Genomic DNA, 24,281 nt, shown 5'->3' on the forward strand with positions numbered 1-24,281 from the left:
TGATGAAGTTTGATTATATGTCAGCAGCTGAAGACTAACATTGTAAACTCTGATTATTCTGGGTTGTTTATACCGTTAAGAGCAGTGTTCATAAACCAATCTGGATATCCACCTTAATTTAAGGCTTAGTACTGACCCTAACTGGCCACAGCAGATTTACTCAAAGGATAGTTTTGATCAGGAGCTGGAAAATCTTGATTTCCTGAGGGGATATTTAATTCTTAGGTCACAATATAAAACTGTTGTATTTAAAGAGTAACTACTTATTGCTTTTGAGTCATTCAGAGTGGCTTGGTTTAATAACGCAGTGCAGTGAAACTCATGGACTCTATTTGACGTACAGACTATGTTTATTAGAATTAAAGTCATTTTTACTACAGCTGCCGTTTAAATGATGTAGTAATCTAAAAATTGACAAAAATAGATACATTTTTTTTCTTTGGGCAGCAAAGATTTGTAATGTTACTAGTAAATTAACATCATAGTTTATAATTTATGAAAGACCTGTCTAAAGGTGTTGGCAAACCCAAGCTTATTCAAACTCAGCCCACTCAGTCCTACAGGAAGCTTTCCAACTGTAGGCAGTGATAACAGAGTGTAAAGAAGATGCAGCATTGTTGCCTGAGTTGAACCACTTCCACTCTAAAACCCTTTTTTTCTGTAGCCTGTGGCAGTCTCTCCATTTGATAATATTCCTCTGACACAAATGAGTGTTCAAACGGGAGCTAAAGGCCTGCTATTAATGGCCCCCTCTTTAGAAGCTGAGACGAATGACTGGCCTAAGCCTCTCCCTGGGCCTCTCCATTTGTACTTTGTCTGTGTCCCACTAGCCTAGTCACAGCAAGTAAACAACATGAAGCAAGGAGAATGGGCTCTCCTTTGCCCTCTCCTTTTTAATTTAGACATCCCGGCTTCACGGCTATGGGACATTAAGGAACGTGGCTAAGAAGTCCGCCTAAAGAGCATGGTGAGATTGTAACCCATCACTCCCTGCCTTCCATCCCCATGCTCTTGCTGTTCCGGAATTCCAGCAAAACCAATCGGCCCTGCCCGAGGAGACCAGCACCATGTGCTGCTAAAGATAGCAGATGAGATTTATGCAATGAAAGATGAGACGGTCTGTTCAGCAGAATGCAGTGATGGCTAAAATTGAATACACGGTGAGCGGCAGAGGATTGCGATCGATAGTGCATTTTTTTAAGCACATTTTGAATAGAGAAGAAGCGGTGGTAATAATAATGATGCTCATCATCATTCAAGTCTCAGTTTGGGCACAGCAGCCCTGGCACGATGGCCAGAAAAGTTCTCCATGTAACGGGAAGAAGGAAAAGATTCCTTTGATTAGATTCGAGGTTTAATATTGATAGCAACGAGAATTCGCTGAAAGCCCTTTTGCGGCATCGAACATTCTCTTCATTGGTTAGATGGATTCTTTTAGACAGTCTCAAAAAGAATGGGTTATGGAGTGCTGGGAAACAATGCGCAGCAGAACAGCTCAGGCAAAATGCTGATGATGAGGGGAAAGTCATGCATGTATAGAACTGAGTCAAGTTCGTACTGCCTTGATTACCAAGCCAGCACAGTCTGAGGCCTAATAACAGCCTTCCAGATGAGATTGGATAAATTCTAATCTCATCCCATCAACCGGGGCGAACAATGAGGAAGACTGCGAGGGAGAGGAGTGGTGACCTCCTCATCAAACAAGGACATTTCCACACATAGCCAGGAGGTGAGATTGCGGAAGATGAAAGCAACAACACAGCCGAACTGTGGCGCCACTAGGGGTCAGCCGAACCGGTGCTCATGCAAATTGGCTACTTTAATGGCGATAATGAGAAGCAGAGAAAGAGAGAGAGGCTGGGAAGAGGAAGAACAGCTGGCCTGGTTTTCATTGTACTGGTGGAATAGCTCTGACATGCTGCTATTTAGAGAGCAGAACAGTAGCCTACAGCACAGAGCTGGAGCGTGACTACACAACGAAGAGCAGCACGTCTCAAATGGGTCAGGATGGACTGAATATTAACTAGGCCCACGCACAGTCCTCTCGGCAGCAAATTGAACATGCAGCCCCTGCCCTGCTCACACGTACACACACACACACCTCGTCGGTTGAGAGAATACTGATTGCATTAAGATTAGAACAATTTTCAGAGACAGAGAGGGGGAGGGATGGAATGACTTAGGCCAGACCTTTGTGGCTTCTCATTTTAAGTGAGTTATTCTATAATGTAATGGAGGGCAATATTACCCACCGAGCACTGCATGGGGTCAAGCTTCAACCAAAACACAAAAGCCCCTGATACAGCATAATATAAGACAGCCTTTTACCAGTGGAGAACTTCACAGAGAAAGTCAGGCCATCACAAAGAACATTAAAACAATAGAGTACAAATGAGGAGGCCTTTTCAATCATTCAGCATTGTCTAAAACCAATAAAACACTACTGAACCACATAGTGGATGCACAAATCGTCCTCTATAGCATAATCCAGACTCAGCAGAGCAGTGAGACACAATGAAATGCTGCCATCTAGGGTTTACATTTCAATATTTCAACTTTTTTGACTGTTTTATCACTTAGCAACATACCCTGTCTTCACCCAAGTGTAAAAGCCATAAAAGAGACAGGATGCAGGAGGTAAATGACAAATACAATGCTTGAACAATATCAGCCTGACCTCTGTTTTAAGTAGAGGTTTTGTCATCACAGCTCATCATTTCCGCTCAGCCACACTGCTGAATCTGTCATGTTCAAGTATCAATAACAAGCACTAAATAAAAACATGGACCCATCCTACAAAAGAATGACTGAAATAGCAATGAGAGAGACCTAGGCGCCAGAAGAACTTGTTTAATTGGGAGATTTCCAAGAACCAATGCCAACTGGGTTAGTCTTTTCCTGTAAGCTGGAAATTGCTATTGGCATTCCAGGCAGATTAAACTTGATAAAAGGCCTCAGGAGGAAATAAAGTTTGTTATGACAGAGCGCCGTCTTGGTGAACTCAAAACTTTCTCAAAAAATGCCAGACAGTGCATCGTCTTCTTACTCTCTCCCCCATAACTGTCTATTCATCCTCTTTTCTTTCTGCTGACTTCCTTTCGACACACCATTAACTGTGATGTCAATGGCATAGCTGTGGTAGAGGGTGGATGAATACATTTCCTCTATGTAATACATCCAAGGCTTCTGACAATCCAGTTTCCTCAAGGTTCACTGTAGTCTTTACCGCTATTGATTTTGATCATAGATAAGAAGGCAAAATCTCTCAGTGAGCTTTAAATCTCTCTACTCTCAGTGCTGCTGTATTAACTCTCCGCTTTATGCTACAGTAAATAACCACCACTCGTGCTCTGAGGGACCCTTGCTGTCCATCAGAGGCCTAGAATCTGCCAGAGTAAGAGGCATCGCGAGGGAATCAAATAGTAATGAGCCAGTCTTTTTCTTGTAGAGATTTGTTCTTGATAAAGCGGTCAATGTGGCTGCTTAGCTATGTATGATCACAGTAATTATACAATTACAAGCAGCCAAGAAGCAGCTGCCCTACATAAACTCATCTATTCTGTCTGTGACAATGCCTTAAGCTAACGGGCAAAGAGGTGTTTAATCACCAATTACATTATTACAACAACATAATCAAAATGCTACAGCACTGTGAATATAATGCAATAAGCACCTAATCTTATGTAATTATGCACCTGAAGGCTCCTGCACAACATCAAAAGCCTCAGGTGTGGTCTGTTTAAACGATAGCTGTTCACAACATTAGAACAATATATATAGAAAACAGCAGCATATTGTTGTTCATAAATGTTTCTGTTCAGTATGTGAACTCTCCTAGCACACAGCCCCTTATAAACATGCTTTATCAAATATTTCCCATTGAGCATCATTTTAGTTGTTTAGCTGCACTTCAGATCAGACATGCTTCTCTTCTTTCACTGTTCTCTGGTGTGACTCCCTTGGTGCCAAGCATGAGTGAGGAACCTGCTTTGGAACCATAAACACACACCTTCAGAAAATTAAATATGGTAATAAGAGAGATGTAAACAATACCACATTCAAATTCACAAAAATTTCACAAACGTAAGGGTTTCAGTGAGCATACGTGAGAACGAATGGGAGTGTATTTGGTACAAAGTAACCCAAAATATCAAAAGAATAGAAAATAACCTGCTGTATTTCAAGCTCAGAAATTATTTGCATCTTTGATTGCATCATGAACATTTTGTCAGAGATTATTCTTCATTTATTTCATATTCAGTCTAAATGTCCATTAAGTACAAGACATTTACTTTTTAACACCACAACATTCATTTAATGTTGAGGTGTGGTGGAGAGTTAATTTTTCTTATACTTAATGACCATCTCACTAGAAAATTAAATAAATGAAGGCTAATTTTTGAATTTACACAGAACGTTTCTTTTGCACAGTACTAGATGTAACTGCACACTTGATTAAACAATGTGTAATTAGATACTGAAATTAGAAACAACACGAGGCATCTAACTTCTGCAGAAGAGTTTGTGGTCCCAAAGCAAATATATGTAGATGTATTCTGATATACAGGATTTTTTCAGTCAAAACAGAAGCAACTCAACCATAAAAATGTTCACTTTATGAATGATAATATAGCAGAGTAGAGCGGAGTGAATGCTGTAATCGACAACCATTCTCCCTCTGTGATCATATCTATGCTTAACAAAGAAGCGTCCTGCATTAACAAAAATCATTCTGCAAAGTTAACCGTGAGCATGTTATAAAGACAAACAAGTCATAAAATCTGAAGATCAGTCATTGTTCAAACAGATGTGATTTTCAAGAGAATCGTATAATTTACAATCAAGGCAATGAAGGCAGCATCATAGTCCATTAATCAAAAATTAAAAACAGCTTTACAGTTGTCTTCTACAGGCTCTTTATGCGTCGGTCCTCTGTGAGGTGAGTCGATGGCTGAAAGTGGCCATCAACGCATATTTGATAAAACAGTGGGGCAAAATCTTTGTCTATGGTCAGACCGAAGTGGGGGCTTTAGTGACTGACAGGTCTTCAAAATTCTATGTACAAACTTACAAACATTTTCCTCGTGGATCTCAGCAGATTCGATAACTTTGTCATCTGCTCGTGCTGGTGTTGTTTAGAAAAAGGTCTCTCTGCACAGGGGGCATGTGGACTTGTTACTTGATGTGAACCATTTGTACTAGAAGAAAAAAAAGCAGGTAGGATAAAGAATTAATGTAAACAACGCACCACAGGGAGTTCATTGAACTGAACTTTGCAAAAATGCAGCCAGAATAATGAAGAACGCACAAGAAACAAGAGATTTAATAAAAGAGCGGATACTCACTAGACAAGCAGAGTGGAACTTCTTCTTACAAGTGCGACAGGCTTTCTTAGGCAGTGAATAGTTGGATCCATGTATGACAGAAAAGCAGATCATGCAGTCTTCCACACCTTCAAAACGCTTGTCCACATTGTTCTTCCACAAAGACAGGCCCTCCATAATACTGCCATTCTATGCACAAATATTAAAACCTATCATATAGCTTACAAATCATGTAAACCTGTCTACATTTACTGAAAAGTTGGTAACATTTCCCAACATATGCACTGAAAAAACTATAAATACATAATTTAATATTAACTAATAGTTTAAAATTAGTTGAACATGAAATGACATTGTATTGACATAAAAGGACAAATGTGATGACCATACTCTGAAACATTATCACAGGTTCAGAACATGACATAATGTTAACAGATAATGATGCCTTCTAGCCTTGATGACAAATGTAAAAGTATGTGTGACACTGTTTGACATGTTTGACTGTTTGAGGAAAACAACAAAGCAGTAAAAGTATCTCTAATATATTAACAGGATGTAGCATATTTGGTTTGTTCTCCATTCTGTATAAGGGCAGAGGACTGTAATTTAGAACAGTTAGTACTTTGGATTCCTGGCAGTGCCTCAGCCTGAAGGTTGGAGCTGAGGGTAAAGCTGAAGATAAATTACTCTTTCAATAAAAAATCTCTGCTGAGGCTCATTTATAGACCACCCTAGGCATACAGTGTGTTCAAACATCTGCCATTTGTATACTATATCTGTAATACATGAGGTGAAAAAGATATGTTCATTAGTAGTTTACTACATTTGTGGTATGCTCACTAAAGCTAATGGAGCATAAGATTCTGTTAAGTACACTAACACTGTAATTTCACAGTATTTGGTGCATAAATAATTTCAAAATATAGCTTAATGTGGTCCTACCTGATGTGTAAGGTAGGTGCTGAGCTGAAGCATCCAGTTGCGCCACTGCTGCACAGCCACCCCAACTCTTCGGCCACTCTCCACAGAGATAGATCCCAAAGGGTAGTTTTGAGGCAGCTGGATGACCAGCTCAATGAAGATATCATCCACAGAGTATGTTGCTATCACCTCTCGTGCGGCAGAGCGTGCTTTTACCTGAAAATAAAAACATACATGTTAGTCCTACACAGTAAAAAGAATAAATAATTAAATAATCATATATAAAGTAATCATAGACTATGGTTTTGAGCAAAAGTAACACTATTATCAGGGGTCAACGCTGGCTATTGGAATAATTCCAGACATTTCACATTCTGTCCATTTTTACAGCAGAACTTTTGGCCTTAGTCACTGCCTGTGGTTTTTTTGTGTGAATTTTTAAGTGCAATGAATCAGTTTTTCACAGAATTCTTACCTGCAAATAACTGTAAATTTATCACCACTATTGTCATCAAGACAGCAACCCACCACTCAGCTCTAAAACTCTAAGGATTTGTTTGTAGCATGCTGTGATGATCAGGTTATTAAAATATGTCTTTACTGTCAGTGGCAGTGCTGATAGTATGAAGGATCAGGTAAGGATGATGACTTTGAGAACAAACTGTTTCGGAGGCACAGAATCAAGTGAATGAAAGAAATTGTGCAGCTGGAGTATGATTTGAAAAGGATGTGATGCTCTATTGAGCATGCAGTCAGTTTTCTAGACAGGCAGGCAACAAAAGATCATTCTTTAATGAAAGTGTTTTTAAAAGAAAGTGGCATTCAAAAGCATGGCTTCAGCTTTCAACGAAAATGTTATGTTTTTCATCGATGACATTGACACACCCATGGCTGGCTGATCAAAGGCCAAAGAAGAGGGAAGTAGGTCAAATGCTTTTAATGATAAAAATCTTCAACCAAAATAATTACACTGTGAAAAATATGACTGTTTTCATGAAATGAAATTAATGGAATTTTATTACATAGCTTGACTGGGTTAAAAATAAAATATTGAAAAATCATAGTGAGAAGCAACAGCTGAAGTTTTTGGTTCTTAAGCATGCTTGTAAATTCAATATATACAATAAATATTGTTGCTGTCTGTAGAAAAGCAAGCATCTCTAAAATAGAAACTTTACAGAAGAAAGAAAAACCCTCCTCAACGTTTAATGGAAAACTTAATGTTTGAAGTAAACTGAAATTCAATAATTGACTTCCCAGTAAACGTGGTGCTTGTATAATGTTATATATAATCACAGTATTTACAAAATATATATATATAAAACAAATATTTTCTACAAAGTAGTAGGTGTGAGTGAGTTTGAAGAACAATGTTTTGTTCAGATTCTCCTTGACTGCATGAATATGTTAAATCAACTGCACAAATTATTTAAAATCATTATTTATTAACCAGTAAAACTAGGTATTGCATGATAACCTCAAATAACATGGACTGCCATGAGGAGAGATTTGGAAAAAGTTAAACCAACACATTCACACACAGAACATCACACTTACAATGCTATTGGGTTTTATTCTAATGTTGGGCGTTATTTGTTGTTCGTTTGTACTGCTCACTGCTTAGATAAATAGCTTTATAAATCTCATAATCTCCGTTACCTAAAACTTTTGCACATGACTGCATGTCCATCCATGTTGTTTCAAATCTTAAAGCTGTCAACAATCAATCCAGCCTAGACATATGTGAAAGGTTGCATTTCTCAACCTGTGTTGATAAAATCATAATGTGCGTTTTGGGTAATTGCTGTGATCCTTGTTTTACAATCAACTGACTGCTTTGAACACATCGTGAACATGGTGGGTGAATTCTGAACAAGCCTCAGCATTATTATCATGAGTGTAACACAAGCTGCCTGACTATGTGTGTCACACGGTATGAAGATGTTGTCTGTGGCAACTCACCGTCATACTCTCAAAGGTCTGTGTGCTGGACTGCACTGAGGCAATTTCCTGGGAAGACAGCACACTGCTCACATATTTAGTGGTGAATTTATCCACAGTGCTGAACACACGCTTCTCCTGACTGTTCCACCACAAGCGCACCATGGCAGGCAGATGCTTTAAAGCTCCATAGTACACAGAGCAGGCCAGGTGGGGAACCTCGTACTGCGAACCTTCCTTTTCTGTTATACAAACAAACAAGGATACACACACATTATTTATATATATGTGCCTTCAGTTACTTAAATGTCTGTAACCCTTTACTATAGTAATTGTTCATGAAGCAACATGACATCAACGGTAGTCTTAAAACACCTGGCATAAATCAACACATACTTCTATCACACAGTCACACATTTCGACAAGCATCAGTTGTATTAAAGACTGCTTTATCCAGTTTCACTCTACGATGGGTTAAGATAACGGATACTGGTTGGAGTAAGCTTTTAGATGTGTCTATATAAATTTATGTCTATAAATAGGCTTTTGAATTTATCATATGAATAGAAATCTACATAAAACTACCTAGGTAAGATCCTTTAAGTTACTGTAATGTATAAGACAGTATGATAACTTTTGTATCAAAAATAATGTTTGTACTCACGACACATGGAGAGGGACAGGCTTTCAGTGAAGAATGTTTTGGTCTCTTTGCTGGCCATATCTGTGGGCTGCCCAGGCAGTGTTGGGTTCTCTGGCATGAGCCGAAAGAGATGCAGCAGCAGCTTATGCAGAGAATGGTTCTTTCTTAAATACAAGGAGTACTGGACACGCAGCTGCAAAAAAATAACATCAGTAACCGAAGTAAGTACATATACATTCCTGAATGGGTAGCAGTACACTGGTTTACTTCTCAAGATTAACAAGATAGAAAATTGTATATCAATGCAAAGTGAAATAATAATATAATATATCGTGTATATATATGTATATATAATAATATAATTTCAGAAAAAAGAAAAAAAAATTCTTAAAACATCATCGAAACTGATTTATATCAATCATGTTAGTTCCCATATGTACAGTGTAACATCAACATACAGTTTGCATATTTTTAGACAAAAATGTGACTGAGAAATGTGGGTACCGAACTGATTCACAAATGCAGTGAATTTTGTGCAGCACTTGTGTAAATGGGCTGCAGAGCTAAATCTATGTATAGCAATGAAGCGCAGGAGAACTAGTGTCCAATACCCATTTCTCTCAGGTGCAAAACTGAGCTACTGGGATTGTAACAATAAGTGTAGCACATTTGGACTGGCATACATTTAAAGAATGTAGAGTTTAGTTTAAACAATATCTGCATCACGCCTGGCAGGTGACATACCTGAGAAGGTGCTGCCTGAAAGAAGGTTAGGAGTAGTTTCCAGGCCAGTAGATATCCTAGGATACAACAGTGCTCCATACTGAGGGGCTGCACCACAGCAAACTCACCAACCTGCACACCACCCAGAATATTCTCCAGTAGCTCTTCTGTGGCTGTGAGAATACTCATTATCGCCGCTGGAGGGGACCTTCCGCAGAACACAAATTTTACTTTCAAATTTATACTTTCTTATTGCTTTTGTTCAGTTTCTTCTTGCATCATGCATCGTCATTAATGTTGTTTTACAGTGGTATAAATATTCAAAACACACTCATTAATATTTCTTTGCATCTTGGAAGAGTTTATATGTATGATAAATTACAAAAGTCACACGCCATGGATGCTCAACAATAACGCAAAATTAACTTAACAACAGCATAACTGTGGTCAAAATAACCACATACTGAGAACCTACTTTTGTTAAATCCCTAACACAGACAACAAAATACAAATACTCTTACAGGCAAGGCTCCTCCTCATCTTCATCTTCAGATCTGGCAGTTGCACTTTCATAATCACTTTTTGGCAGCAGAGGTATGACCCTAAAATATATATATATAGATGTATAGTTTGTTTTTGTTTTTTTCATTACAACAGCAACTACGAATAAGATAAAGTACTACTACTGACATTGTTGTTATTGTTAAAGTTATTGTTCTGGCTCTAAACTCCCACCAGTCTTACTTGTGCAGTATGTGGTAGACAGCAAGCTGCAATGGTCTGGCCTTGAACAGCAGCAGAGGAGCAAGTGTGTTGAGCAGAGTCTGAATGGCATCAGGCAGGCTGCTTTTCTGGTCAACCACAAACCGGGCTGGGAGTTTGTTGTGTGTGAGCAGCTGGACAGGGATGTAAGCAAGAGCCTTGCCCACTGCCACCACCACGGCCAGTGGAAACAGCGGCTCGTCTGGCTCGGTGAACTCCACTGCAGAAAACAATTCATTAACACACTGCTCTCGTAGCAGGGACGATACGAACAAGTCTGAAGATTTTAATGTCTAAAATCTACTTAAAGTGTTTAATGCAATGTAATCTAAATAAATAATTAAATAAATAAATACCCAATGCCTAAGACTTTAATACATATTTAGGAAAATACTTGCCCCAATACTATCTAATATCTTCAGATTCTGACCTATTTTACCATTACCAAAACATATGTTTTATATTTACATTGCAGACATCAGAGCCTCTGGGTTCATATCACCACAGTCATAACTCATTTACATTTGTATTACAGAAAGAAAGAAAAAAAAACCCACACAGATTCCCTCATAAGTGAATCATTTATGCAAATATTTCTTGTAACAGACGGCACCTTATTTTTATGGGCCACAAATTTGAAGTAGCTCTAATTCTTAAATAGCATTGGCATATCTGGAGCTCAGCACTAAAACACATCAGGCACAGCTGTATTTTTTCAGCACTCCAGGCATTCACAAAAATTAGAGATGTGCGGCTTCGCAACCACTTCAAACTTTGTAAGAATTAACATCTCTGTGATAGAAAAATAAAAGATTTTTTTGTAGTTTTAGCTCTAAGCCAGGCAATGAAATTTGATGATCTTGAGACCACATTGCAAAGCAGTAAAAGCAGGTGTTAGGAATGCAGTACTCACCAGGAATCCTGACTAGAAGAGGCAGCAGCAGATTGTAGATTCCTTCCACAAAAAATTCCTGCCATTCTGAGCTAAGCTCAGGAGGCATTTGTTCTGCCACACCAGCAGGTAGCGCTGTGAAGAACTCCGTGAGTTTCACAATTAGCTCACAATTAGCACATACAAACTGTTGTACCCAGGGATTCCAATATGCTCCCAGGCATTCACTGGCAGTCTATAGACAGAAAGAGCACATATATTCAGACAAACCCAGCAAATATAAGCATAAACATTAGTAAGTGTGGTTTTAGGTTACAATAAGAGCTGCTTCAGTTTTCTTAAACCACTTTTTGAGAACTGCCAAAACATCATCACAACAAGTCTTATCACTAACAAGAAAAATAAATAAATAAATAAACAGTTCACCTCCAACCAGGCCAGCATAGAACAGAGGAGGAAGTCCCAGTGAGTGCTGCCAAGGACAGTTGGAGAATGGTCCACTAGCCAGCACAGGAAACGCATCATCTCCACTGGTAGCACCAGCTCTGCAGCAGATGCCTTTCCCAGGTCGCTAAGGACAGACAGACAGACAACAAACAAAGGCATTGCCATATAACTTTCTTTGTTTACAGTTGTATGCAAATATTTGTACACCTGTAGTGATTTTAGTAGTGTAGGGATGTTAATGATTGTCTAGATGAATAAAACGTTAAACCATCTTCTACAAATACATTCTTTATATATGGTATTTTTCTGCTAATTTCAGTAAACAATTTCTTAAACATATTGATAAACTAAAATCAAGCATAACACCCCCCCCCTCAATATGGTCAATTAAAAAGATAAAGATCAACCTGCATTAATGTATGCAAATGTTTGTTTTATATAAAGAATGGGCACGTTTTAAATTTATATAATTAACAAAATATGTAACTTAAGCAAGCAAATCATATCTACTTTACAGGCAAGTGAAAAAAATGAAAAAAAAAGTAAATCTTCAATCTGTTGTTATTACGAGATCTTATGTCATAATTATGAGAAGGTATCTTATTAATATGAGGTATAACTATCACCATTCTGTCGGTAACAGCAATACTATTCCGAAACACCAACCATGACTTCACTACACATCATTACTAAATGGTTCTTCTTGCTCAAAGCAAATGAGTTTGACCATAAGCTCAACTTGCATTTAGCAGTTTAAACTTATGGAACCATGGTTGACAAGTGAACAGGCAGCATTTTCTTACTATGCCCCAATCTCTGGAATAAACTTCCAGAATATCTAGGAGCACTAAACGATTTAGAATTTCTAAAATTAGAAAAAAAATCCTCTCTTCTCTTTAGCTTTTAATCATTTTACTCATTTACCGTTTAGCCTTAAAATCGACATTCACGATTGTAATCAACCAGTGACTAAAACATACAGACAAGTTAAATTTCAGCCACGTTCAAACAACAGTTGTTTTTTCTCTCAAACATATCAATCCACATAAAAAAAAACCCAGGGAGAATTGTGTTTCCGCACAATCGTAGACATCAAGGGTTAAGGCTTGATATCTATTTCTTTTTTGTCTTTTAATTATTTTCATCCATGTCCTGTTTTTAATTTTCTTAATTAGCTTTTTAAAATACTTCTTGGATTTTATGTCCCAACACAGCACAGGTGGTCCATGAGCCTGCTCTGCAGTCTAATCCAGTGTCTCACTCTTAACCAGTGTGCAATCAGTTAAATCCACAATGGCTAACAAAACAAAAAACAAACACACACACACACACACCTGTTAAAAAAGAACCACTCTTCTTTGCTGTTGCGCCACTCCAGCATAGTGGCTATGACAGCCAAAAAAATCTCCTCTTCCACAGGAGTCTCAGCATTCAGACAAGAGTGCAGCACGGCTAGACATGCCCACACACCTGCAAAACACACATAATCCTCTCTTACAAATATTCAGTGGAGCTGCGGCCTGAACATGATATATTCAGCTCCTCAAACTATGACATGACCACACAGAATGAGTTTGTGAGATATATACACACACACACTATAATTTCTTTAGAATTAAAACATAAAAAAGCGTTTTTAAACATGTGCTAAAGTGTGATGGCTTTGGCTCTGTTTTAGAGAAATAAGGATTTGTGATGACCGCAACAATATGCATATTTATGAGAGAGACTGAAGTTCTTACTGAGGGCACAGTCTTGTTCTCTCTCCTGCCAGTTGAGTAGCTCAGCAATGGACAAAGCGATGAGTGCTTCTCTATCTGGTTCGGTCAGGAAGGGACACAGCATCTGAATAGTGTTCACGCTTTGCTCTGAGAGAGGATAGAAACTGACAGACAGACAGACAGACAGACACACACGCAAATGAGTGCACACACACACACAAAGACACAAACACCCACACGCACAGACAGACACAGAGTGCAGATAAAGAACAACGTTAAGGGTACCGCTGCGTTTTCAGGCTGTTATTGTTCATACCATGTGGTTTGTTTGAGCAGGCACTGCTGGGGCATGTTAATGGCTTTAACATTAGCACATCCTGAGAGGTAGACATCTGGCTACTGCTGCTGATGCTGATGAGCTGCTCCACCTGAGAGTTCAGCAAGTGCACTGCTGCTGAGCTACAGCTAGCTCATCTACATTCAGGCCTCTGCATGTACAGCAGGGCTCTTTTATGCAACAGAATGACTGTGACGGCTACCATGGGCTCTTAAAAACCTAACGACAACATTGCTGTAAAGGAGATTATCATTTTTACATCCTTAGCAAAGTTTACTATTTTTTAACAAGCAAAAATTTCAGAAGAAGCTACATTAAAAACACACATACACAAACCCACAACATGCAAAACATACTGGTCCATTTCATTTAAATAAGGCCCCAACTTTGGTTAGTACTCTCCAGAAAGCATAAAAAAAGAAGACATTCATTAACTGAGGAATGGAATTGCATTTGTTCAAAACTTAATACCGCTCTTACCTCTCCATGTTACCACAGAGAATCTTAATGTCACTGGCAGCTGGTTTGCTATTCTGGATGTAGTTTGCCAAAGTCAGTGACCAGAGTGCACCCTCTTCCCTCGACCTGAGATTTAAATGAAACCGAGATCTCAAATTAATTACGCTCATTAAAAACAAATTTAAGACATTTGCAATCAAGCGAGGTCATGCATACATGCATCTAAACATGGATATTAGTAATTAAGGACAAACTAATTAGAAAACAATCAATGCTGTGGAATTGGAACAGATTAGAATTTGGGCATAGATGAATGGGTTCACCTTGTGAACAGTGTTTCCAGAATGCCAGCTTTAGCTGAACTGTTGCTATGGCTTTTCTCAGCTACATTCCAGTCTTGGAGCATTTCATGATATTCAGAGACCATGGCAGGGCAATGCTCCATTTCTTCACACCACTGCAGAGCGTAGAGAATTTCTGCAACTGCACATAACACAAACATGTTCAAATGTAATATTCAGGATGTTCGTAAACTATTTGTAATATATCATGAATAATCAGACAGGCTTTTGTTGTTGTTGTTCAAATACAACCAGCACATCAGCATGTACAGAAAAGAGTCAGACCCTCTAGGGAATGTGTCTGCTCTGGGTATTAAACACAAACAGTTTTAATTTTCATTTGTATCTGTTTCATTAGCAAATGCTCATTCATCTGCATCTCCTAATTCATTAAACCTGTCTAATTCATTAGTTTATTCATTAAGAAATAAATAACAGGAGTTATTCTACATTGAGCATGCAATGTACCCATGCAGTGTGCCTCACCCATGTGTCTGAGATCAGGGAGCTCTGAGGTGTCTGTCTCCTTCTGCTGCTCATTGTCTGGTACTGCAAGGAAGATGATTTTTCCCAGAACAGCACAGGCACACAGATGTGCAGGGAGTCTGCTTGAGCCCTTCACCTTCCACTCATCCATGCCCAGATACTTCCCTGTGGTTTTTAGTCGTCCACACAGCAAGGGCTGCTTTATCCACTGCATTTAATAGAACATTCCAGCATAAAACATTTATTAAGAGCTATTTAAGCTGTGGGAGCATTGAAATGCCCAGAAGGCATAAAATATGAGGCATATAATTGTGTAAATCTGAGCTTACCAAGAGAACTGAGACAAGCATGTGCTCAAAGCAGTGAGAAAACATCTTGGTTCATTATTTCGATAAATACCCTAATAAACATTTCTAAAACTTGTGGCATTTTAATGCTTCTAGGGTTTGTTCCCTGGCTGGACAAAGACTATGTTTAAGCCAATTATTACAAAATGAAGCCTAGGCAACAGCAAACGTTGACTACAAAACCTGTTAGAAAAGCGTATAATGGGTACCTGAGGAGGCAGCGCATTTCTGAGGCAGTTCCACTCCTCGTGTGTGGGGGTCAAGCAGCAGATGAACTGTGACAGCAGGCAGTCACTCTGCTGGGCTGAAGCCAGAGTTTCTGCCAAGTTCTGGACTGCCTGTACCAGAAACTGTAGACTGTACATAGCACAAAGACTTCAAACCCCAATACACCAGCAATGAACAAGAAACCAATTAACTTCATAGCTAACATTCAGCACTACAAAGCAGAAGCAACCAAGCCTGTTTATTCCCCAGTTGAGGGGAATGAATAACAATTTTTCTATATCTGTTAAAAATATATATGTACATATAAAAATGTACTATTTAATATAAATAAATAAACCTTCTCTTTAAAAGTATGCACTGAGGCTGATCCTACTTAATAAACCAAAAATATTATTTATGAAATGATAAAAAGGTGCTGTATGATTGAAAAAGATTTTTAAACAGCTCTCTAAACAGCTGACAATATCATGTTCCACCCACTACTATAGTATGTGTCTTTGTTTTCATATCTTGTTTTCTTTTCTCAGCTTTGTGACCTGGCAGTTGTGTTTGTATTTTTATTGTTTGTTAATCAGTAATTTACAGTGAGGAAATAGCCCATAATCTCTAAACCAAGATCAAAATTATGAAAGTAAAAACAAGAATTTTTAGTTAGCAAATTAACGGTTTAAAAAATTGCATGTATGTGTGAACTGGTACTGCACACAGCAGTCGTTTAAGACAAAAAATATTTTCATGTTTAATACCTTTTCATGTTGAGAGGAGACATGAGAAATTGATTTTTAACCCATTCTGCAACACTGTGAAGAAAGGTTCCCTTTGTGACCCCAGCCCCCAATTGGGTGACTAATGAATGCACTCCAGCAGTGTACGCAAGATTCAGCTTCTGAAACAGAGCATCTGACAATATACACATACATAAGTATTACAGCATTACCATTATCCATACATTAAAACTGTGCCAATAAGATGACTGCATCCGTTTGCATTTTCACATACTGCCCATCCTCTAGCAAATATACCTGAAAGATGTGTGATAGTCTGGTCCTGAGCACACAGCTGGAAGATGGTAAGGAGTAGCTCTTCAACTGCTGCCAGCAGTAAACAGCCTTTTACAGATGAGAAAAAGTTGGAGGCCACATCGGAGATAAAGGAGACAAGAGGCTCCATGTTTCCAGCATCAGACATTCCCTTTGCTTCTGACAGTGTAGCGTGCAGCCTCTCTATGATCTGCTCCACGTACACCTTACCAATCAGAGACTCTGAAGCAGAACAGATTGGACAATAAATTAAGAGGCTTCATGAGCTGTAATTCTGTGTTGTTCCAGAAAGTGAACTCTTGATGTAAGTCTGGGTTACATGGCAGATTTACCACACATTTTATTACATTACAGTAATTTACGTATACAGTCAAACGGGACACTTCATTTGTCTGTGGCAAATCAACGCCAACAGCCAAACCATTAGATCCAGTGGGACTCGATTTCATATCCAACTATAATGTTTTGTTTGAACTGCAAAGCAAGCTTGTAGTCAATAGAATATAAAAAATATATATAAAAAAAATTCAATGTTGCTTGAAACAATTATAACATTTAATCAAACAATTATTTAAAAAAAAATAATAATAAAAAGTCACTGCTTAGTTTCTATATTTGTGTAGGTGTTGTTTTTGTTTACCATTACTGTGCTGCTGAGAGAGGGCTAGGCTTATGAGTGTCCAGCTGTGATTGTGTAGGCTCAGTAGTGGGGAGGTGGGAGAGGGTGATCCTTTTAGCCCCAAGTCACACAGCTCATGAGCCAGCCCCACTAAGCGCTCACCTAGCACTGAGCCTCTTAACCAACCTCCACAAGCCTCCAATCTGACCGTATCAGCACACACCTAACAAACAGAATAAGGCAAAGAAAGAGTGTGGAAACATAACTGAACCTTTTTCACATTTCTTAAACACAATGTACTAAGTGTAATCTTGTCACTCCCAACTTACCTTTTGGAAGATTTGGAGAATAACACCCCATTTCAAGTCCATCTAATAAGAAAAAATGTTTTAATTAAATTAAAAAATATAACAATTATAACAGAGAGACACTGGGAAGTCTGATAAGGAAAACATTATTGTGGCATGTTAATTTGATTCAACACATTTCAGAATGCAGCAAAGACCAGAAAAAAAATTGCCTTTTAAATGTACTAGATTGATGCAATGATAGACAATGTGGGAGAAACCTAGCCATGGACATTTAACAGGATAAACCAGATGGATATTGAAGACTATAATTTATAGTAGTTTATATAATAAAATAAGCAATATTCAGTGTTGAATTTCTGAAGAATAAAATGCAATTTATTGGTGTTATTTATATTAATAATTCATTCATTCACTGTCTGTAAGCGCTTATCCAGTTCAGGGTCGCGATGGGTCCGGAGCCTACCCGGAATCACTGGGCGCAAGACAGGAACACACCCTGGAGGGGGCGCCAGTCCTTCTATCATAATAATTAATACTGAATTTTCCAATAAAAGATTGTGATTTTAGGTCATAATGTTTATTCCTACAGGAAGTGAGATGGTTGTGTAAGTGAAAGACTTACAGTGATGTGGTTGAGGATGAGAGTCTGCTCTTCTTTGGAAGCACAGCAGTTCAGAGCACTGAACACCATGTCCACCAGGAAGTCTGTATCTTTTATTTCATCCTGCTGAAGCCACACCACCACCCTCTGGAGGAGGAAGCGCACTGCCGGGTTCTCAAACAGCAAGCCCAGTTCCGCCTCCAGTCCCACCTCAGGCTTCCCATCCTCTGACTTTAGCAAGACCTGGAACACCTGTGGCTTCGGGAAGGCATGCAGCAGAAGAGCCAGAAAACGCAGGTGCCTTTCAGAGTTGCGCTCGCACACATACACCATGTTCAATTCAGCCAGCTGGCAAACCAAATCCAGCAGGTGGCTGCTCCTCAGGGGACAGTCTTGCTTCCCCTTACTTTCAGAGGGTTCTGTCACTGAAGTTCCGCTTGAAGGACCTTCCCTTTGTCCTTTTACCTCCGGCTCTGTAAAGCAGATCTTCACTGCCTTCTTCCGCTTGCTCTGTTTACTAGGGTTCTGCATGATCTGCAGCAGAGAGGCCACTCCCTCCAGAGCCACCTGCTCAGCCTCCTCACAGTCAACATAGTGCACACACAGGTTGCCCAGACCCTCCCAGAAATCGTCCAGCAGCCTCTGAAAGGTCTTGGATTCATTTCCGGTGGTTCGCTTCTCCCATGAAATCAACATTTCAGTGATTTGTGGATATAGAGGTCCACTCTGCAAATCAGGTTTTCCAAGAGCTTTGTCTATCAAAGGCAGGAGCTGTGATAATAGAGATATATTTAGTGTGCTTTAAAAATAAATTACACTGCAGGGATGGTGAGGGTTCAGGAACCAAAAAAAAGCTGCTTTGTAAAGAGCACATATACAAATAAATAAAATATTAAATCATTATTATCATCTAAATATCACAGTATTCTACATTCCCATACAATTTTTAGTCTCACCCAATATTTCATTTAACCATCTGCCCTTGATATTACTAGTCCACCAATCTTAACGATCAACCATCAAATTCCTTTTATCATTTGCAATGTAGTCTACAAATGCAAACTTGTCACTAACTTGTCACCAAAGAGCGTAAACCAGTCTAAACACTGCACAGAGTAGATTATGAAAGGTAAGCAGTCTCAGGTGAGCACTACTGCTGTACACAGACATATAGCCACACACCTGTTCAGTTAATAGTGAGGTCTGCAAGGCACGCTGCTCTAGCTCCTCTCCTGCATTTTGAAGTAGAAGGAAACGTAGACACTCCATGGTCGCAAAAACGATGGCAGCACACTCTGAAGGACTGGCTACTGCACGCTCACTGGACAGCCTGTATCCAATGTAAGTTAGTAAGAACATGTTTAGGAGCATATTAAATTTACACCACAGAAAATCATACGCTGTACAAAATCTATGTGATTTTTTATATTTGAGCTGACATATGCAACATTATTTATGAATATATAATATATTAAATGCATTAGCATTTACAAAATACCCTCAGAGGTGCATTACCCTTGTATGATGGAAGAGAAGAATGTTCTACAGAAGTCAAGCTTAGGGTTGGTGACCTCTGCTGGAAGTTTGCTGATGAAGGGGAGCATGTTAGGGTGCAGCGCTGTGGCCATCCCACGGCCTCCCTCCTTTAGCAGCATCCATAGCTTGGGTAACACACCCTTCCTGGCATTTACATGAGTCCAGCAGTCCTGCAATACATTAAATAAAACTAATGTTGAACGTTCATAAATACATTAGAGACATTAGAGTTGCTCATGCTACTTCAGATAGTAAATGGTGAAATCTTAGCCACACAGAGTAATTAATATAAAGTCTGACCTCAATGCTGGAAAGAATGTGCAACACAGCCTCCCACAGTGGCACCAGGACCACAGGGTCAGAGTCGTCAATACTGAGTAGAACAGCAGAACAAGCTCGTGCTGCTTCTGCCTGAACCAGCTGAGGAGCGAACTCACAAAGAGCAGCAATCACCTCATAGAACGCCCCTCTGACCTGGAGTGAAGCACAAACTTACAGTTCTGTAATTACATCTCAAAACAGTCTCTTTCATTGTGTGTTTAATTTCCTGAATTAAATGGTTAATGGCTAGACAATGCAACTGGCAACTGCTTGATTAAACTGATTACATTTCTGAAAGATCAGCAATGAAGTGTCAATTTGAATTATGCTACATTCTTCTACTGCTCTCTCTGTTTGCAAGGAAAGCAACGTATGTGACAGCAGTTTCTAAAACATTTACTTCCAACAGGATGAATGGTTTGTTATTTTTCAATTTATCTTCATCAGTTTTAGCATTCGTTTGGATCATTGTCACAAAATTATTGTCTTAAAAGGAACAATAAACTTACTGTGAGCAAAACAATCTCATACTATGAAGTAACAAACCCACACACTGCTGGAAACTTTCTTAGTTTGGATAAGAACATGTCTTATGTGATCAACTGTAAAATGTTTGTAAATGTTAAACTATGTACATCTTTCCTAAATCTGTCTTTTGCAATGTAGCCATTAACAATAATTTCTTTATTTAATTCTTACACCTAGCTTACCTGTGGAGATTTATGCTTGCTGTATTTCCAGAATTTTCCCTGGTTGATAACTTGAGCAAGCCGTTCATGTAGAGCTTCACGGTCTGTCTGAGGTAACAAAGTCAACAGTCTCTTCAGTGCCAGCAAGGAGCTGGTCAGCAGACGAACATATTTTGCCTCTCGCTCTTCCTCTGGAACACTCCTGTGTGTTTGCAACATAAACAAGTTAACCCGGACACAACTTGCACAGACATTACAAGTACTACAACAATGTTATAATGAATTGCAAGACAGGGAACTGGACAGAACAGCATCACAACACTTTCAAAAGACACTTACTGTGGGTCGCTTAGTGTGTCAGGTGTTTCCTTCAGTAGACTGTCTTGGAGCACCTGAAAAAACAGTGTGGAACTTACTGAGAGGGCCTTCTCTGTCAGAATGTTAACTAAATACCTCTTAGCTGAAGCAAAGTGTTGAAAAATCATAAACAAACAGACTTGTAGACCTACATTCATTATTTCATCTTTGCAGAAGCTGAGAGCCTCTGGCTGTTTGTTGAGGGGGAAAGCAGCCTGGAATGCAACGCTAGCAGCAGAGGCAGCAGGGGGATATGTGTCACTCTGAGCTATGAGCCAGTGACCCATTATACCTTTCAGGTAGGGGGCAAGATTTCGCTTGACTTTCAGAATCAGCTGCTCAAAAGCTTGCTGTGTGGCCTCTCGAACTCGGCGGTCATGATCCTAATACAAAATGAATGTAACAGCCTCATGTTATAACCGTGCAATATGTGGAACAAACATATGGACAAACGCTTTCGTGTCCTATGAAAAATATTTTGAGGACAAAAGCATAGACACCCACTCAAAGGTCCAAGTCTTACCACTGATATTTTGCAGTATATCCGTGGCCAATAGGGAAGAACACCTTTTACTACATCTGAATCACACTCTTGGCACTTAGCTCCAAATTCCTGTACAGCCTGCAAGAACATAACAAGAACATTTCATCAAGTTTGACCTGTTTAGAACCTGCACAGGTCTCCTATTGAATGCAGATATGAATACAGGTCAAATTAGTCCATTTTACTCAGTGTGAGAAAAAACAAAAAAGGAAATACAGGACCACCCCATGGCTAATGCTAATTATTTGTAATTAATCAGGCATAACTACTGTACATAAACACTGTTGATACCCCTAAGGGTATTTTTATGTACATTTTGCAGCTCTCTATAAAACCTTCACATAGTATCTGAGTGGGACCTTTGTCAATGAGAGGTTATCTTTTACATGCATATACAAGCTGGAGATTGGTCAAACACACCCCAGTTTCCCAAAAACATCTTATTAAACTTATCTTAAGAGAGAGAGTGTCCAGTGTGATGCTCACTCGATCATTTAAGAATCTTCTTTGTTCTAAGATGCTTTTGAGAAACTCAGTGTTCTCAGTATTTCCATAACAAGACAGAGAGCAAATATATACATATGCATTTCAGTTTTTATTCATTCATTCATTCATTCATTCATTCATTCATTGTCTGTAACCACTTCATCCTGGGTGTTTCATGGTGGGCCCAGGGTCCACCTGGAATCATCAGGCGCAAGTCTGGAACACATCCTGGACAGGGCACCACATACTCATGCACTCACACTCACAACTACAGACAGTTTTACACAGCCAATTGACCTACCCACATGGGTTTGTGGACTCTCAGAGGAAACCGGAGCACCCATAAGAAACCCCCACCTAAAACCTCACGAACAATATCTTAACATGAGGACATTTAGCATATAATAAGATAAGTAGACCAATCAGATACAGCCAAACACTGCATCTACAATGTGTTCATAATTGAGATTTTCTGGTTCTTAACTAGAATATAATTACAGTTTAAACTGCAATCAAAATATGAGTAAAAGAAATCATTCAGCTCTAGCCAAAAAGGTAGTCTTGTTTGAAAGTATATCTACATCTACATAAAGATAAATTTCATTATTTTAAAAATATTGGCAAAGAGCAAACAGAAAAAAAATATTACCTTCAATTTAGTGACAGCATCTCTCTTGGACAACTTTCTCAAAACCAAGCGAAAATCTGCATCTACTAGATTGTCTATTTCCTCTGCTCCATGGACAGCTGGCACATATCCAGGCTCTTGGGAAGCTGAATTCCCAAATCCAACAAACCCAGGAACAACTCCACTCTCTCTGGCCAGTAATTCAGCTGCTCTGCCACTGCTAGATGGCTAAAAAGAGAAAGCAGAGTGGGTAAAACATACAATTAATGGATTATTATAAAGAAAATCTTTTTCTTCATTCGGGAATAAAGATAGATTTAAAACCATCTTGATCATATTTACTTTTCCTTTACATGGTTACATATTACTGAAATTCAGTACCTGAGAAATGACCCTTGAATTTTCACTTAGATCCAAATATTTTTCCACCAATGAATAAGCGCGTCTTATGTAAATAACATCTGCATAGTTTACGTTATCCACATAATCAATAATAAACAACGTTTATGTCTCCGAAATCTTTAAAAAGTTACATTAACAAATCCCCTTAAACGGTGTGTAGTTAGAGAAATAATTTAGAAATCAATAACCCTTTCTCAACTAATACAATCCTTATAGGATAAAGAAACGCTGACACAAAGGTAGACGATTATCTACTGGGCTCTAATAACTGCTGCTAGTGGCGTGACGTCCCCTGGACTTGTTTCTTCAAAATTCTTGGAGCCAAAACAATATGTTTACATCGCCTTTTGTATTTATTTAACTTTAATTATATTTGTTACATTTTTAACATTCGTTAGACTATATCATCACTATATAAATGCTCAAATGCCGTATTAACCTGGTAATATTAACACAGTGTGACGAGATCTAACCACAACCATAAGACAAACAGATACACAACTACATTCAACTCCTGAGACCCGAGAGAGGAATAAACATGCTGAGGTTGTCTTACCCTGACATTGCCTTTGGTCCTCTGTTTATTTTTGCCCCCCATGTTATTTTATTTGGCTGTTTGTCCGTAAAGAACAACATCAGCCGACTTTAACACACTGCACTTTACACAGTCGCCCCTGAGTGATGTACACACATGACGTAAAGACACTCTGGCACTTCGGCTCTTTTCTGTGAGTCGTATCGTGTGACTCCGTTAACCTATAAGAGTAGGTTATTTTCGGTGAGTCGGATCATATGACTCAGTTCACCTATTTGAGTCGGCTCTTTTCTGTAAGTCGGATCATATTACCCGTAAGTGTGAGCTTTTTCGGACTCAGTTCACCAGTAAGAGTCGGCCCTTTTGGCTCTCAAATGATTTTCTAGTTTATTTCACCAAAATGCTATAGGAAGCAATGTTGTCGGATATTTAATTTCTCACAGCCCCTGAGTCTACCTTCTAATGAACATTCTAAATTTTCGAAGCAGAAAAGCTCAGCCCTTGAGCTGATACACTTATAGCATATGAACAACATCACAGACAAGTCAACAAATTCAGATATGTGTATCTCACTGGAAGGAACCTTAACGTTTTGCTGTGACTGTCAGTGTACTAAGATCTGGTAATGGAGAAGACATTT

The 24,281-nt window shown here is 38.9% G+C and overlaps 1 protein-coding gene across 1 annotated transcript; it reads right to left on the reverse strand.

Annotated features, from left to right (window-relative positions):
• Positions 1-474: 474 nt before the first annotated feature.
• On the reverse strand, positions 475-23,790 carry ltn1 (listerin E3 ubiquitin protein ligase 1). Its single transcript, XM_066651133.1, has 30 exons — positions 23,663-23,790; positions 22,726-22,932; positions 21,570-21,668; positions 21,199-21,429; positions 21,029-21,081; positions 20,711-20,891; positions 19,980-20,153; positions 19,659-19,849; positions 19,326-19,473; positions 18,165-18,914; positions 17,561-17,602; positions 17,253-17,454; positions 16,595-16,834; positions 16,319-16,472; positions 15,554-15,701; positions 14,998-15,205; positions 14,494-14,653; positions 14,192-14,296; positions 13,396-13,538; positions 12,988-13,123; positions 11,633-11,777; positions 11,228-11,441; positions 10,297-10,534; positions 10,074-10,154; positions 9,574-9,760; positions 8,851-9,022; positions 8,208-8,428; positions 6,267-6,461; positions 5,346-5,513; positions 475-5,198 (listed from the first exon to the last, which is right to left on the reverse strand). The coding sequence occupies exons 1-30, from the start codon at positions 23,702-23,704 to the stop codon at positions 5,136-5,138; spliced, it is 5,298 nt and encodes a 1,765-aa protein (XP_066507230.1). The 5' UTR covers positions 23,705-23,790; the 3' UTR covers positions 475-5,135.
• Between the last annotated feature and the right edge of the window lie 491 nt (positions 23,791-24,281).

Source organism: Hoplias malabaricus, chromosome 18 (genome assembly GCF_029633855.1).
Source record: "Hoplias malabaricus isolate fHopMal1 chromosome 18, fHopMal1.hap1, whole genome shotgun sequence".
Classification (NCBI taxonomy): Eukaryota; Metazoa; Chordata; class Actinopteri; order Characiformes; family Erythrinidae; genus Hoplias; species Hoplias malabaricus.